The 16,046-nt window shown below is 44.5% G+C and overlaps 1 protein-coding gene across 1 annotated transcript in view; it reads right to left on the bottom strand.

The window, feature by feature from the left end:
• Positions 1 to 584: 584 nt before the first annotated feature.
• crebbpa (CREB binding protein a) overlaps positions 585 to 16,046 on the bottom strand; it is a 46,234-nt gene continuing 30,772 nt past the window's right edge. The window contains 19 exon segments of the mRNA XM_051945703.1: positions 585 to 4,220; positions 4,466 to 4,747; positions 5,055 to 5,216; positions 5,623 to 5,790; positions 5,990 to 6,155; positions 6,311 to 6,424; positions 6,522 to 6,668; positions 7,416 to 7,566; positions 8,018 to 8,085; positions 8,175 to 8,252; positions 9,053 to 9,109; positions 9,560 to 9,640; positions 10,949 to 11,037; positions 11,418 to 11,657; positions 11,779 to 11,897; positions 12,564 to 12,735; positions 13,685 to 13,864; positions 14,199 to 14,510; positions 14,816 to 15,028. Coding sequence (XP_051801663.1) covers positions 1,932 to 4,220; positions 4,466 to 4,747; positions 5,055 to 5,216; positions 5,623 to 5,790; positions 5,990 to 6,155; positions 6,311 to 6,424; positions 6,522 to 6,668; positions 7,416 to 7,566; positions 8,018 to 8,085; positions 8,175 to 8,252; positions 9,053 to 9,109; positions 9,560 to 9,640; positions 10,949 to 11,037; positions 11,418 to 11,657; positions 11,779 to 11,897; positions 12,564 to 12,735; positions 13,685 to 13,864; positions 14,199 to 14,510; positions 14,816 to 15,028 — 5,088 coding nt within the window. The 3' untranslated portion in view covers positions 585 to 1,931.

The following is a 16,046-nucleotide window of genomic DNA, read 5'->3' as shown; positions in this document are numbered from 1 at the left end:
AGCAGCATGTGTAGAAAAAACACTCAATATTTACTTTAAAGAACACATACCTTGAATTAAAGGTAGGGATTCAGTTGTGACAGAAATTCACTCAAGATTTAACTACAACTTGACTTCAAAATGTAGCGGAAGTAGTTTAGATTTTGTGCATAAATGAATCTTCTCAATTATACACAAACATTTTTTCAGTTTGTATTGGAGCCATTTGATTTGAATTGATTTTCTCATTTCATTAGAGCAGATCTGACTTGCTCATATATAATGCTATATTCTCTGCAAGTTAGTCAAATGAGACATCTTGGTTACCACATCCCTCATAGTAATAAATAATTAACTACTAGAGTAACTTCTTTCCCCGCCTCGACCTGCAAAGTGCTGCAAGTCCTATAAAATATCAAAGTTATATTATAAAAAGAAACATATTAGAAATAAATACGACTGAAGGCATACATGAAACCACTTGGCTTCAGTTCAGTTGTACAGGAAGAGTCCTTGGACCGCTATCAAGTATTTTTGCACGCTCTGATCACAAAAGATAAAACACTAGTGATCTGAAACAAATGAACACACACCAACAGGAGGAGTGATGCCTCATTATTGAGTCAACAGAGTACTGGAGTTCTTCTGTTGCACACAGTTTATTTAACAATATGGTATATAAGTAAGAAATGAGTCTTTTACCAGTTTATACAGTGATTTCATTCTCTCTTCCTTATATTTATAGTATTTTGCTTAATAACTTGATTTACAATAGGAGAAAAAGTAAATCCCCCTAATTCAAGTTTTTGTGAGAGAGGAATGAGGGTTGATGACATTTAGTTTTCCTCGAGGTGAATCTCAAATGTGCCCTTCATCCCTAGATAGCACACAACTTAGTGTAAAATTTAGAGGACTGGGCGTCATCCGAGATGTTGCCTACAAACAACCGGTGATCATTCCACCTCAGCTTAGGGGGCTGGTCTCTTTCTCACACTCTCTTTACACTTTACAACATTTGTATGACAAAAAAGTAGGACAAATTTCTTTTTGATGTCAAAGCAACAACTTTCTACACCCGCAAGACAAGATTTTCCAAACTCCAGGCCACTGAGATGTAAGGTTGCAGTCCTTGTCGTCTGTGTTGGTGAAACCATTCGGAGCCGTGTTTCTCTTAGTGACTGTGAGGGGTTTGTATCAGTGTCTTCATGTGCGCCTGCATACATGCTCCGTGTATACACAACCTGCTGCAGGCCATTTCTTACTTTAATACAACTGAGTGCTCTTCATACACACAAATAGGAAGGGAGCGGTCTCTGTCCCTGAACGCATCGTCTTGCAGTAATGGTACAACACTAGATTACAACTGCCAGGAAAAACAGCTTGAGAAGAGAACGAAAACCTGGCCCGATTCCCAGACAAAATATTTTACAGTTTTCAACACAAAAATGCTTTAAGTTTTTTTTTTTTTTCCAAAGGTACAAAATAAAAAGATATGAATAATATAATGCAATTGTACATTTTCTTAAAAAAAGAAACGAGAAAGGCATGAAACCATACCAAGAACAAACCAAAAATAAACTGAGTACTGAACACATTTGGTCTGAACCAAAAAATATATTCTTTGTGATTTAAATTTTTATTTAAGAAGCAACTTGCAAATCCCTCAACATCTTAAGGAAGAAATACCCACCACTTGGGTGAAGGAAACAATTACATTCCCTAGAAGTGTTGACTATTTTTTTTGTTTTTGCTTTTTTTCTCAACCAAATTTTCTTTTTTCTTTTTGCAACAGTTGAAACTTTTTACATGTCAGTACAAAAAAACCGTTGTCAACCTTAGAAAGAACAAAGCCCTCTAACGGGATAAAGAGTCTGAGGGGAAACTACGAAGATGAAGGGCAGGAGGAGAGTCCCTGGGAGTGAGAATGTGTTCTTTAGTTCCCAGCAAAAATGCTACAATCCCTCCACAAACTTCTCCAGCGTGTCCCCTGTAGCATCTCCCACCATCCCCAAGTCACCACTCAGCCCTCCTCTGTTGGGTGTGTTGAGCTGCGGTAGCATTGCGCTTTGTTCTGGCGTCCCCAAATGTCCCTGCTCCATGGACTGCAGCGGACCCCCGAGCCCTGGGTGGGGAGAACCCGAATGGGGGGGAGGCGGGTGCTGTGGCGAGGGTTGAGGCTGGCTCTGGATCTGCGGTGAGGGACTGGAATGTGGCGGCTGTGGCTGCTGCTGTTGCGAGGGTGGACAGGGGGACTGGACTGGCGCGGGGGAGCGGACCTGGTTGCTGAGGGCATTGGCTAGTGCAGGCTGGCCAGGGAGGTGGGCTCCACCCTGGGGCTGGCCAGCAAGCAGGTGGGTCTGGGGGCTCATGGGGCTTGGCTGAGCAGGGGAGCCCATCTGCTGCTTGAGGACGGCCTGCTGCTGGGGAAGTTGCTGCTGCTGTTGCTGCTGCTGTAGCAATCTTTGATGCAGCAGGTTCTGGGAGTCCATCCCCATGCCAGGCTGGGCCATCTGTGCCATGGGCGGGAGCTGGCCCATGGATCCCCCGGCTGCTCCTGCTCCTGCCTGCATGGCTATTTGTTGCTGTTGTTGCTGCATGCGGAGCTGGGAGTACGTAGTTGTTGTACCCTGCGCCTGAGCAGGAAACTGGCCAGGATGGCCCTGAGGCATCACTCCCTGCTGTTGCTGCTGCTGCTGCTGCTGTTGCTGCTGCTGCTGTCTTAACATTTGCCGACGGTAGAGCTCCTGGATCTGGGGGTTGGTGTTGTGCGCAGCATTCATCAGCGCTTGAGGCCCTAACTGAGCCATGCCCTGCACAGGAGCCTGCTGGGGCTGCTGTGGAGGCATCCCTGGTCTTTGCACTGCCCCTCCTGGCATAGCCATGGTCTGCATTGTTGGCATGCCAGGCTGCTGTTGCTGTCCTGCTTGCGGTTGTTGCTGCTGTTGTTGCTGCGGCTGGTTGGCATGGTACTTGGCTGTTCTCTGTTTGATGAAAGCAGCCATTAGCTGAGGGTTGGATTTGAGGATGTTCAGGACTTGCTGCTGCTGCTGAGGCGAGCTGGGAGACTTGAGGGTGCGGAGAAGGTCCTGCAGGGCGTTGGGGGGTATAGCACCAGATCTCTGGGGTGTCTGTGGCCGGGCACCAGGCTGCTGTGGTATCAGCATCCTCTGGTTCGACTGAGGTTGCTGCCCAGGTGGCATCATGGCTCGCTGCATGTTGATGGTCTGCGGAGCGGTCTGGCCTGGAATGAGGCCTGGTTGTTGATTCGTCTGCATGGACCCTGCAGCTCCAGGCCACTGTCCTGGAGCCATGCCAGGCTGCATGACCTGTTGTCCCCGGGGCCCTGGAACCATCTGCATTGGTGGTTGCATTGGTCCAGTCATGCGTGGCTGTGTCTGCTGGGGATTCATGGGTAAGCCATTCATGTTAGGCGGAAGTCGGTAGTTCTGCTGGGCCTGTGCCATCATTTCGATGTGCCGTGCCATTTTAACTGCAGCAAGTGGAGGCTGCTGCGGTAGCTGCTGAGGTGGCTGGGGCGGCTGGGGGAGAGGGGACTGCTGCTGGTGTAGAGGGGAGGCCTGGGGTCCAGGTTTGCCCTGGGACACCGGTGTTTGAGGCTGGCCTGGGCGAGGTGCATTGGGAAAAGAGGGGGACATAACACCTGCTGAATTGGGGGTCTGTGGCTGGTTGGAAAGTGGCTGCTGGGGTGTTTGAGGAGTGTTAGGCTGGGCATGGGAAGTGGGAGTGCTGGGGGCAGCTGAGGCTGGTGGGGACGGTAGCGGCATCGTTCTGCCTTGCATGGTGGCCATTCTTCTCCTCATCAACTGGGCCTGCTGGAGCCTGTGCTGCAGCTGCTGCTGGCGAAGCTTGTGCTTGATGTTCAGGCAGAACGGGACAGGACACTTGTTCTCCTGACAGTGTTTTGCATGGTAGCAACATAAAGCAATAAGCTGCTTGCATACGGGGCAGCCACCGTTGGTTTTGCGCTTGCAGCCCTTGGTGTGCTGCACCACTCGCTTCATCTTCTGGCAGGACGGTAGAGAGCAGTTGGCATTGCGACACTGACAAGCATGGACCAGGGACTGAATGCATCGCTGAATACTTAAGCGCCGGCTCTCCTGCGGGCTCTTTGAGGCCTCTCCACTCTGGCTGTTGTTGTCATCATCCAGGCCAAGACCCCACTTCACCATCTGGTGCTCGTGGCCCTTCGTGTTGTAGCAATTAATGCACAGATCAAAGTCCTAAGAAAGAACCGAGAGAAGGGGACATGGTAATTAACCAAGGCTGATAAATATATTTATAACAAGTTTAACAAATGACCTCTTCAATCTAGTCCATCTATGTCACTCCGGATTCCTCTTCACATCTGTTCAAGTCTGTATATTTAAATGACAGACTTCCACTGAAAATCAATGATCTTTACTGTGTGATTCTGACTGTCTAGAACATGGACACACAAGAAAAGTCAAGGACAGCAGTTACTCACCTCACACACAGTGCAGTGCCAGCGCGTCTCCACATGGTGCTTGCACTCATTGCAAGTGTAGACAAAGCGATCCTGTCCCTGGTTGTGCAGCTCAACCAGCATACACATGGTGCTCCACTTACACCTCCTGAGGGAGCTGAACTCCCAGTGTTTGTCCCTTGCCAGAGTCAGGAAGGCATCACGGCCATCCATCAGGTCACAGGACAGCAAAGGGTCGGGGTCAACGATGGGCGGCAGGGTGTTGACCATGGGCCCGGAGTGAAGGTGGATCACAAAGAACACCTTTAGCAAAGAAAGAGAAAGAAAACACTAAGTTAGAAGAGCGAAATAGAAAAGTATTCCGACGTATTTTAGGACCACATCTAGTATTATACGTCATCTGATAACTTACAGAGGTTAAACTACAATACTTCAGTAATACTGTAGAATGTTTGACTGTTCATTTGCACGTCTTTTTGGGGGGCAAAAGTTTAAAATAATTTGACATTGCCACAAACCTTCTGATACATAAACATTCAGAAAATGCGTGTCCATTACCTCCAATTTTCAGTATTATCGAACATTTTATGAAGAAAAACAGAAATCTGACCTCTTTGTGCTTTTCCATGGTAGCATATAACTTCTGGGACAGATCATTAGCTACATTCGGCATCCCAGGCTTCTTCTTACTGGCTCGGCTCACGCTGCTCTTGTTTTTATTGGTCTTCTTGTTGTTCTTCTTCTTAGCGTTTTTGCTGTCACTTGGTGTACCCTGTGGGATAAATATGACATATTAAATAAAACCTTCATACTTTTATGATTTTTTAATCATTATAAATCCTCGTTGTTTTATTAAATGACAAAATCTCTCCACCTTTCAAGTTTGTGCTTTTTACCATTAGCTTTATTTCATCTTCAACACACCCTGTGCTTTTTAGTAACTGTTAACATTAGGTGCACCTTAACCCAATTTCTCATCAAAATTCTATTCAAAATGTGTTCACAGGTTTAAGGAAGTAGTACATGAGAGCACTGCTTTGTTAAGTCTTGAGTATTCAATCTTTAGAAGGAATCCAGCACAAAATGGGTGTAGAAGATTGCAAAACAAGACCAAAAAGTGCAATAGTAAATTTAAATCTCCTCTAGTATGTCATCAATCCATGATACAATAGTCGCACCTCTGGAGTTTCAGAAGCAGCTGTGTTCTCCTCCTTCTTCCTCTCCTCCTCCTCTTGTTCCAGTTCCTTGATGCTCTCCTCGAGCACGTTCGGCCAGAAGTCGCCTTCAAAGTATGGCAGCTCGTTGGCGCTGGTCAGTCGATCCTCAGTCGCCTGCTTGAAGATGTCCTGAGACAAAGAGGGCAACGTAAGTTATTGGAGCCTTTAGTAGCTGTCTAATGTTTTCAGCATCACTCATTTTGTATTTTTGATATTTCCACAAAATTCTACTAGTAATGCACTAAGGAAAGCAATACAATGATCATACTCCTTTTCAATTTTTGTTTTTGCTTGCACATGTAAATTTAACCACCGTCTCTTCTCTTACCTTGTAGTCATGCAGGATCCTCTCTGCAAAGGCCTTGTCCAACATCTTCCTGTACCACTCCTGCAGTCTTTTAGGCTTGGGGATCTTCTGGTCGGGAGGATGGCAGTGGAAGATGTAGTCGTCTCCTTCACTGGGAGGACATGCCCAGATGTGGCCCTGGGCGTACCTGTGGACACATGCAGGCCAGAGAGATGGTGTAGAGGTTGGTTTAGTGGTCCTTTGTTGGAACAGATTTTGATGCTATCACAGAGATACTTTCAAAGAGTTTCGCCACTTTTGTAAGCTCTCATATGGTAAAGCAGACTGAGGGGTGATACTTACCCAAGTTTCTTGACATATTCAAGATAGCCAATGAGGATCTCATGGTACACCGCTGTTCGTAGAATCCGAGGTCTGAAGAAGTGAATACTGTCAAGGTATGATATGTAGACCCGTCTGCAGAAGATCAGAGAAGAAACGTAAATTTCACAGACAAAAAAACAGCTTAAAATGCATTTCCTTCATTTCCATGTACATAATTAAATGTACACACCTAGTGTTGGGGAATGGGCACTCGGAGCCGTATTCCTGCACGTGCATGCCAAAGAAGCACACGTCCACACCGTCAATCTCCTCAAACGCAAAAAGTGCTTTGGTTCTGTAAGGAAAGGTCTCAGGCATCTCACCCGTGTCCACAAACCTGTTGTAATGAACAAAAACCAGGCATTAAAATGTGTCAGCAGCATAATGACAGACAAGTCAGAACATGATGTGATTCACCTCAATGCACAGCTCTCGACACAAACGCTGTTTAATGCAGTACCTAACCAGTTTATAAGCAATTTTCTCTCATTTTATTGTGACTTTAAAAGCTTCTAAGACACAAGAGTCAGGAGCTGTTTGTCGGCGCTTTTAGCAACACTGAAGAGCATGATGGGAAAATTCACGTTAAGTGGCCTGAGTCAATAAAAACCCAACAGCCTTAAATCAGTCAACCTGAAGATAACAGGTTCTTAGATGAGGGACTCCTCCTTGCAAGGATGGGACAAGCATCGCAGACTTTGATCTTGTGTGAGGAAACCGTGAACAACCCTGTGTCTGTGCTTCTCTGGGAGGGTGTGCACTCCATCTTGTAAAACATGCAGGTTCCACAATTACTCTGAGTGGGTATAAAATCTTTATAGAGTACATTCAGCTTTGTATGGCAGAGACAATAAAGAATAAGCAAAGTACAAATACGAACTATGCCAGCGTATCTACAAATCCAAAAGGTCAAGGCTGGTATTCGGTATGCCTAGTCTTGATTGTTGACTCTTTGGTTCTTCATTGGATCAATGCAATTTTAGCAGATGAACAATGAATAACATACCAAGCATGTATTGGTTTGGTAGATTTTGATTCAAAACATGAAAGATCACAATTTCATTTTAATCGCAGATGTTCTTACCTGGTTTTCATGCCTGGTTTAACCTCCACTGTTTTGTCAGAGCTTGCCACCACTCGTACAAACACCTCTCCAGCCTCTGGGTGGTTTTGTCTCTTCAAGTATTTATTCACACGGTCCTCTATGTACATTCCCAATCGTGTTGACTGTAGCCCTACAAAGAACAAACGCATGGGAGAAATATTTCAAAACCGTCCAAAAAAAAAAAAAAAAAAAAAAAAAAAAAGACGACAAGCAGGCGTTTAGGTCTTAAACCTGCAGCAGCCTTACATTTAAGCAAAGCTAAAACCAGCTGAATGATAAAGCACTGCTGTTGCTTTATGTAATACGGTGAGACCTCAACTCTGTTCACATCATATGCTATAAAGAGCAGATATGGTCTATGAGGCTACAACATAAAGGAAAATACCAGGGAAACTACAAAGCCAACAACAACAAGGCTGCCACTGCAAGAACAGCCACAGAAAGAGACATATGGGGCCCATGTGCAGATGGCAACTGTCTGTTATTTTGTGGGACAAAACTGCAATAATCTGTTGACAATTTTAACACTCAACAAAACATAAGAAAAGTTGCTCAAAGGATCTGTAGAGAACAGTACGAACTTTTTGCAGAGAACTTGTTTTCCTTCCGTGTTTTCCCGCTCTTCTTCAAACAGTTGTCACAGATGAATCTAGAAAGAGATGATTATAATTAATACAAATATTTGAAAGAAGAATAAATTATGTAAACGGACAAAAAAAATAAGAGCTGACGTCTCACCCAGATGGCCAGATGACCTCGTAGTGTAAGACGCATATCTGGTGCATTTTCCGTCCACAATCTTTACATTCAACGAACCTGAAGAAAAGCAAATATATGTGCAATGTTTGATGCATTCTCACATTTTGAAGCAAAAAAGCATTTGAGGGGACACTGAATGAGTGCGAAGTGTTAAAAATGCCAAATTTAGCAGCAATAATCAACGGCAATTATCCAGTTCATGGAAGATTTGAGATTTTCCTGATGCGTCATACACCATTCGAAAACCCCCTGTTCCAGTTCTCAAAGTTGCTCATGTCAAGTTCCCCATGGTCATCATTTGTATGAATGTTGAAATCTTAACTGCTCAGGCAGCAAGTAACACAAAAAAATCTCCATTCAAGTTAATGTTCCTCCAGTCGTTACGCACTTGCAAGCCAGCCAATACAAGAGCGCCTTTGTGGGAGGTTTAGGGAAAGAACTGTGCATCCTATTTATGCACACAAGTCACAATTAGAATGCAATAATAAAGTAGGTAGGGTCTGTCTCAAGTCAATCTTGTCATTGGACACACAATTTTGACTCAGAGTTCCACTCAGCAGATGGTGCTGCTGAGTTACCACTGAGCTTCTCTGAATCCAAAGTGATTGATCTGAGAGCTCTAGAAAAAATATGCAGCCTGTGCAGACACACACACACGGACAAAAAGTACAAAAACAAAGCCAGATGTGGGTGACAGATTAAACAGTTAAAGATGTGATCGGCTAGACATGAGTAGGAAAAAGCTGATTATTCATGACAAATGAGAGTTACTCCTGGAAAGGAAGCAAAGAAAGGACACGTTCTTCTGTCAGTGCGAGTCCCTCTTACTAAAGGGTGTGCGGTTTGTGTCGACTTACGGTTCAGGGTCGAGTACGTCATTCTTCTTCCGCTCAAACTGGTCTTTTGATATCATCCTGAAGTGTCAGCAAAGTAAAAGGAAGGGAAAGACAAAATGAAGCAATGGTGTGAAACCCTTTTGCAGTGCATGTGTTGAATCTGAAAGTTATATCCAATAAATAAGCTCAACATGCAAGACGTATGTCAGCAATGACATGGTTTAACAACTGGAGAGACACTCAACATACATGCTGGATATTGCAACCATAATTGCAAGATCAGTTTGTTGTAGCCTTAATATATAATGAAACCTGAGAAAACATTGTCTTGGGCAAGACCATATCTATGAGCTGCTTGTTTTGAAAATGAACCTTTAATCTGATTTGAACGGGGTTAAGTGTTCAGTCATATACATACAATAATAAACATTTATATACTTTGATATGTTTGACAAATAATATCAAGAGCAGAGAGATCTTATCAGAACAGGCTCCAAAGCTTATGTGACTACAGCTTAGTTTACTTACGTCTGTGGCTGTGCAGGATCATCTCCTAACGTCACACTCTCCCCCTGGATCTCATTGAAGCATTTTTCACAGAAATGATACCTGCAGGAAAAGATATTCCGCTTCCTTAACATATGTGTAGCTGAACAACAGCACAAATAATGGTCTTTTTCAAGAATACAAATGTGAAAAATTTCTACTAGGTTGCTGCTAGAGGTACGGACCCGTACCTGTAGCCTGTGGACTACGGATACGGCACTTTCCATTTGCCAATCAGATACGCGAGATCTGGTCACATGACTCCCGGTAGACGCTAGCTGTACGGACCCGTAGCATCGGTACTACAGGTACAGACCCTAAACCTAACCCTAACCTTTGCTTACCTTTCAACAGTTTGCAGTGGTTAGCCACCTCTTGACTCGCGAGACTCTCGTACGGGTCCGTATCTGTCTGGCAAATGGAAAGTGCCGTATCCGTAGGCCACAGGCTACGGGTCCGTATCTGTAGACACTACCTTTCTACTATGCAGCTACTTGTTTATGTGCATCCAATACAACTGTGCACAGAATAACACTTGTTTTTTATGTTTTTTAACAGAGAGCAGGGAATCCCTGAGCTCCCATTGAGAGTGTAAATGGACTGCGCTGCAGGAGCCTCATGCTGTCTGTCAGGCTATGCTGTTTCACTACTGCTGCTGTGCTGCTCTGCTCTCAAAGTGCCCAGTCAAAGTGTGAAAATGGGGCTGCAGTTCCACAGTCTATACAGCAGGGGGTGCAAAGGAACATGGTGTACACAATCATGCTGGATTTCAACTGTGAGGAAAAGCCAATGATGAGCAAGGCAGTTTGTGGCTTATCCAAAGCATTATATTTTCATCCATCGTACAAGAGAGGGGGCAGAAACACTGAATTCACACAGTCCCCTGATAGATGTAGCGAGAAAAAAAAAAAACTATCTACTCGCTCCTTTTTTGCTTTCAGTGTCTGACAGTCTTTGGGGTGCCGGGTCTTCAGAGTGTTTCTCTTTTGAGCAACGCTGAAACCTGGCAGTTAATAAATGTTGTGAGCAAAACCATTTTGTAGTCTCATGCTGTGCCAGGACTGGGAGGCAGAGCCATTAAAGCTGTAGCTGTCAAGATGACAGCACTGCCTGGACCACCACGGTCCCTCTAAAGCTACAGAGAAACACAACTCAGACTGCAGGGGACGAGCATCACAGCCCAAACGGCTGCTTCTACTGCCATTAAAACTGTAAATGCCTGCATGCAAAAGTGTGACAAAAATTAGAAAACTCAGTGAGAATTTCAGCTACTCCAATAGTATTTAAAAAACCCAACACCTGTGTGAGATCAAAGCTACCCATAAGTTCAAAGATATTCATGGCAAACAACATTCATTTCCACACAGATACCTGTTCTGGTAGCTGTAGTATGTGCCTCCAGTAGGTATGGTGCACAGCTGCTTTCCATAGCAACAGAGGGTTTGAGGGGAGAACTCGTACTGCAAAGACAAGTGACATGGCAAAGGTCGTCAATAATGTTCAAACAAAACAGTTACGTAAAACTTTTCAATCACAAGCAAGAAAACTGGTTAGTCTGAAGATGATCATTTTTGGCTTTAGTGTAGCATCTCAATATGCCTCATTGTTCAGTTGGTGCTTGACGATGTGGACAAAATGTGTAAAAAATCTCATCCTGACAAATCAACCATTGTGTGTTTTGATTATATTAAATACAAAAGTGAAAGCAGAAGTTAACTTAGCAGTCATGCTACAAAAATAATCACTAACCTAACAGTTGTTTTATGAAAGACAAATAAAATTATACTTAAATTGTTTATAGAATCTTTAACTTCCCCATTGGCCAACCCTTCCATCTTACCTTCCTCCCGCAGCAGTAGCCCAGGCCCTCCATGACAGGATCAATCTCTGATTCAAACACCTCAGCCAGCTTGGAGCAGTACTTGTAAACACGGGATGTTTTGCGGTTGTAGAGCCAGGCGTTGTTGAACATCAGCCACACATCGTCCACATATTGCCAGGGCTCTTGGTACTGCCCGGTGTCCAGCTTGCGCTTTATTGTGGACAGGTCTATTGGATTCTTAACAATGTCAAAGTAATCCTAGGGAGACAGAGACAAGGAAAAATTTACACACTCGTGGAGCTGAATGATATGCGTGCCCCAAAACAAATCATTTAAAAAGGTTTTCTGTTCATGTCGCCAGTGCTTCTGTGCTACCTACCGGGATACCCAGCAGCATGGGGTCTACTGGCTGCCTGAAGGGCAGCGACTCGGGGTCCTGCCTGTAGAGAGACTCCAGAGTTGGCATCAGAGCCTGGCGCAACTCCTCAGGCTTAAAGACTGAAAAATAAACAGTAAAAAGACAAGGTAAGCAGCATAATTAAAAAGACAGGCAGATGAGGGGAAAAGGTTTCTTTTAATAAAGGTTTCATACAAAACAAAAACAAATAAAACAAGAAAAAGAGGGCCACTGTAAAAAATTTTTATACTGAAACGCAGTCGTGTATCTTTTTGAAAAATTTTGAATGGCTTCACAACTGACTTACAGAATAGACCTGGTGACATGTTAGCAAACTTTACCCTTTTGATCTCTATTACAGCAATTGTTACTAACAAATCTGAAACATACAGACACATAAACACCAAAACTATTCTTAGAATGTTCAGTCTGAGCGATTAAAACGGCACATTGTAATGCTCATTCCATGCCTATGCAGGGTTTTATCTTATTTTCTTAAGCACACATTGGCCTGAGCCTGCAAGTCAACCAGAACTGAAATGGTACAAAAGCTGACCTTTCAGCAGGTATCAAGGGTATTTTACCAGCATGTGTACAGTTTCTTGATTATTTCTGTTTAATACTGACACGATCTTAGTCTTATGGGACAGACTAATGATGTCATTAATTAACATTACAGGCAATAACCAAAACCATCTCTCTGGAGCTCATTTCTGTCAGTCATGGCTTCTACATGGGTTTTAGTCATCCTTTGGCCTCAGACTCACTTTTTCGCCGTGACTGAGAGGGTGATGAGGAGGTTGTACTGTTAGCTCCACCCTCTTCCTCTTCTTTGGGTTCTGTCTTCATTTCTGGCTTTTTCTCTTCCACCTCCATTGGCTCTGGCTTTTCATCAGGCTCCTCCTTCTTCACCATCACTGAAGCAGAGTCGTCCTCGGTCTGGAGACAAACAGCACCAAGGGGGGGGTTGGTAAATAAAAAATTTGTCTCTGAAACATTCATAACTGTAACAATCCACAGGGAAATGTTTTCCTTTTCATTTGTTAGGTACCAATAGCAGCCAAGGATGAACAAGCTCACCGTCTACTGACAAGGAGTATGTTTAAAGTTACCAACACAACTTAAGACGTACAGTGTCAAGTGTGATTTTTTTGTTCCAAATGAATCCACAAGACTGATGCTAAATGAGGACACAGATTGATTAAATATATGGACGGATGCAAGGATGCAAATTTAAGCCATTTAGCATACAGACAGAAATCAGGAAAACACAAAAATTCCACCAGAATTTTAAGATGTACAGCCCTCTTTCAATCTCCATTTTCTGTTTTGAGTCCCTCCCACAAGAGCATGCTTCATACACGCATAGACAGTCAAGCTAAAAGTCAACATTCATTTGCGGCTTCACCCAGGATTTGATCCCACTCCCCCAAGTGAACATCCTCTGTCTAACTCATTGTACCTCCGTATCCTGCTCCAATTATAAACTTTGTTGTTACATAATACTAACTCAACTACTCTTGGGGGGGGGGGAAATCACATTTAACAGGTGTAACTGTCCTGTTATGAGCTAAATTTTCTTAAGGAGGAGGTGCAGAACGCTATTTTCCTCTCAGACCACTTCAGTTACAATATGCTGGAAAGTCTGTAATGACTCTTGTCTAATAGCAACAAATACTCCCTGCCCAAGCTTGAACAGAAAAATGAGGGGTAGATGAACCAGTTGCAAGTCTGGATAACGTACACGATGACTGCAATCCACCAAGTGTGCTAGTCAAGGAACCCCTACAATTCCAATTTCAGACAGGGTTTCACATGTTTGACCATCTGACAGGCACTTCATTTCAGCATACTGATGGACGTATTTGAACACGCAGCCCCAGCTCACCTCCATCTTGGGCTCAATTTTGCCGCCAGCGGGCTCAAACTCTTGTTGGTCGTGGTGTGGCTCTGCTTTGACCTCCTGGACAGGCAAGTCTGCTCCAACATGCTGTGAGTGCAGGTCGGCGCTGGCGGCTGAAGCTGGCGTGGGCACCCGGTTATCCAGACTGGCTCCTGGTTGAGACAGCTGTAACACAAAGGAGGAAGGGAAGGACAGAGATAGAGAAAGAAAAGACACATATGAGGTATGTGCAACAACTTGTTTGCTTTCTTTGCATGCAGGGCTGAAGCTATGACATGAATGCACACCTCCTGTATTCATATCATTGCTCCCCTAGGTTAAAAGATGTAACATTCCCATTGTGATGGAGGCTACAAACAGTAGTGAAGATGCAGTTATCAGACAGAAAGGTAGGTGGATGTGAATGGGATGGGTTGGTACATGGCTGTCAGAGGGATGGGAGCTTGCACGGGAGGGTGGAGGGTCAAAGTGGAGGGCATGCGGAGGGACTCAGTCTCACCGGCGTGGTAGGGGGCTGTGGCGGGGGCTGCGTCTGCGCTGCTGCAGGGAGCTCCGCCTGGGGTTGGGGCTGGGTGGGGCAGGGCGGGGTGGCACCCTGGGCTGGGGCTGGGGCAGGGCCAGGGAGGGTGGGGGTAGAGCTGCGGCTGGAGGGCTGGGGGTGCGGCAGGTTAGTGGCCCCCACAGCCGTGGAGGCGGAGGAGGCAGCAGGCGGAGGCGTGGAGTGCAAGGGGGTTTGGGAGGAGGCTAGCTGAGGGCCCAGCGAGGGGCCAAGTGCATTCATGGGGAGGTTAGCGCTCTGCTGCTGCTGCTGCTGGAGAGAAGGACACACACAAAGAGCAGGTGGACACACGCAATCACACACACAAGATAGGCAGACAAACATACAGTCAAAAGGTCAAACAGACGAACACAACACCACACACATTTTGGGGTTTAGAGAGCAACTTGTGATTGACACGACCGCAATATAAGAGCAATTAGTGTGTTGTATGATTGGTTAAAGTAGCTGGAGTTTAGTTCCCCGTCTACTAGTTGGAATTAACAGGACTTTGCAGCAAATCTACATGGGTTAGCATTACGACAGCTCAACGCCCCTCGTCTCTCTTCGTGGCTCACCTGGGTCACAGCAGCCTGTGCTGGTGGCTGGCCCATGCCGGGCCCCACAGTGACATTCATGGCTCCTGTAGCAGCCACTGCAGCAGATCCTGGAGGGAACTGGGTCTGAGACATGAACTGTCCCTGGCTGGCCGTTTGACCCACCATGTTGCCGCCACTGTGTCCAGTCATCATGCCCTGGGCCTGAGGCATCCGGGAGGGAGACATTCCCATCTACAAGGCAGGAGAAGGAGATGTTGCTTATGAGCTAAGTGATGGGAGTTTCCACTGAACAAATCAAAAAGCATCAACCATGGCAAAGCCCAATCACATTACTGGTATTCCAGCTGCATGATAATGAAAGAATAATGGGCAATGAATTCCTTGCATCTACAATAAGACTTTATGAGAGGCAGTGTGTGTATGCATGTGATGAACTGGGTGGAGGGCTGAAACAGGGTTCTCTGTGTCTCAATTGTTTTTCTTCACAGTTTCCCTGGTGATAGCGTGGTACAGCTATAGTGATTATTAGAGTAATTAACTAATGAGAAAGGCTGTTTAAGTGTTTGATATCATGTAGACTGTAAATTACTGAGAAACACTGCGACCTTGACTGTCTAAATTTTGACTAATGACAGACAGCATAAGGACTTGAGGAGCAAACATCATTAATAATTCAGCAGTTAAAATTAAGAGTCTGAAATCTGTATTATTTGTGCTCAACTGTAAAAATATGCCATGCCACCAACTTTTTAAACTTTACAAAGATGAAAATCAACAAGTTGGTGCCATACAGCATTGCCTTTATGTCAACCTGCAGCATCTCAGTGGAACTCCTTCAAGACTGACAGAAAACCATTTCAGGTGACTGCTATCATCGAGAGAATGCCAAGAGTGGTGCAAAGCAGGGATCAAAGCAGAAGGTGGCTATTTTGAAGAATCTCAAATCTAAAATTTGTAAAACAAAAAACATTTTTTTACTTTTATCACATTTTTTGTTTATTAAACAATCACGTGTTCATTCATAGTTTTGACGGCTTCAGTGAGAATCTACAATGTAAACAGTCATGAAAATAAAAAATATACATATATAGCTGATGTGTAATAGCATCACGCAAACATCACAAACAGTTGAAATGTCATGTAATCCATCCATCCATCAGAGCACTAATAAAAATTGTTGATATCAATGTTCCAGTGAATGCACATCTTCCTCACAATTCTCCAATAACTACCTTTGAAACTGATGCAT

This window comes from Acanthochromis polyacanthus, chromosome 3 (assembly GCF_021347895.1).
Source record: "Acanthochromis polyacanthus isolate Apoly-LR-REF ecotype Palm Island chromosome 3, KAUST_Apoly_ChrSc, whole genome shotgun sequence".
In the NCBI taxonomy this organism is placed as follows: Eukaryota; Metazoa; Chordata; class Actinopteri; family Pomacentridae; genus Acanthochromis; species Acanthochromis polyacanthus.
This window is presented reverse-complemented; position numbering and strand designations above follow the sequence as displayed.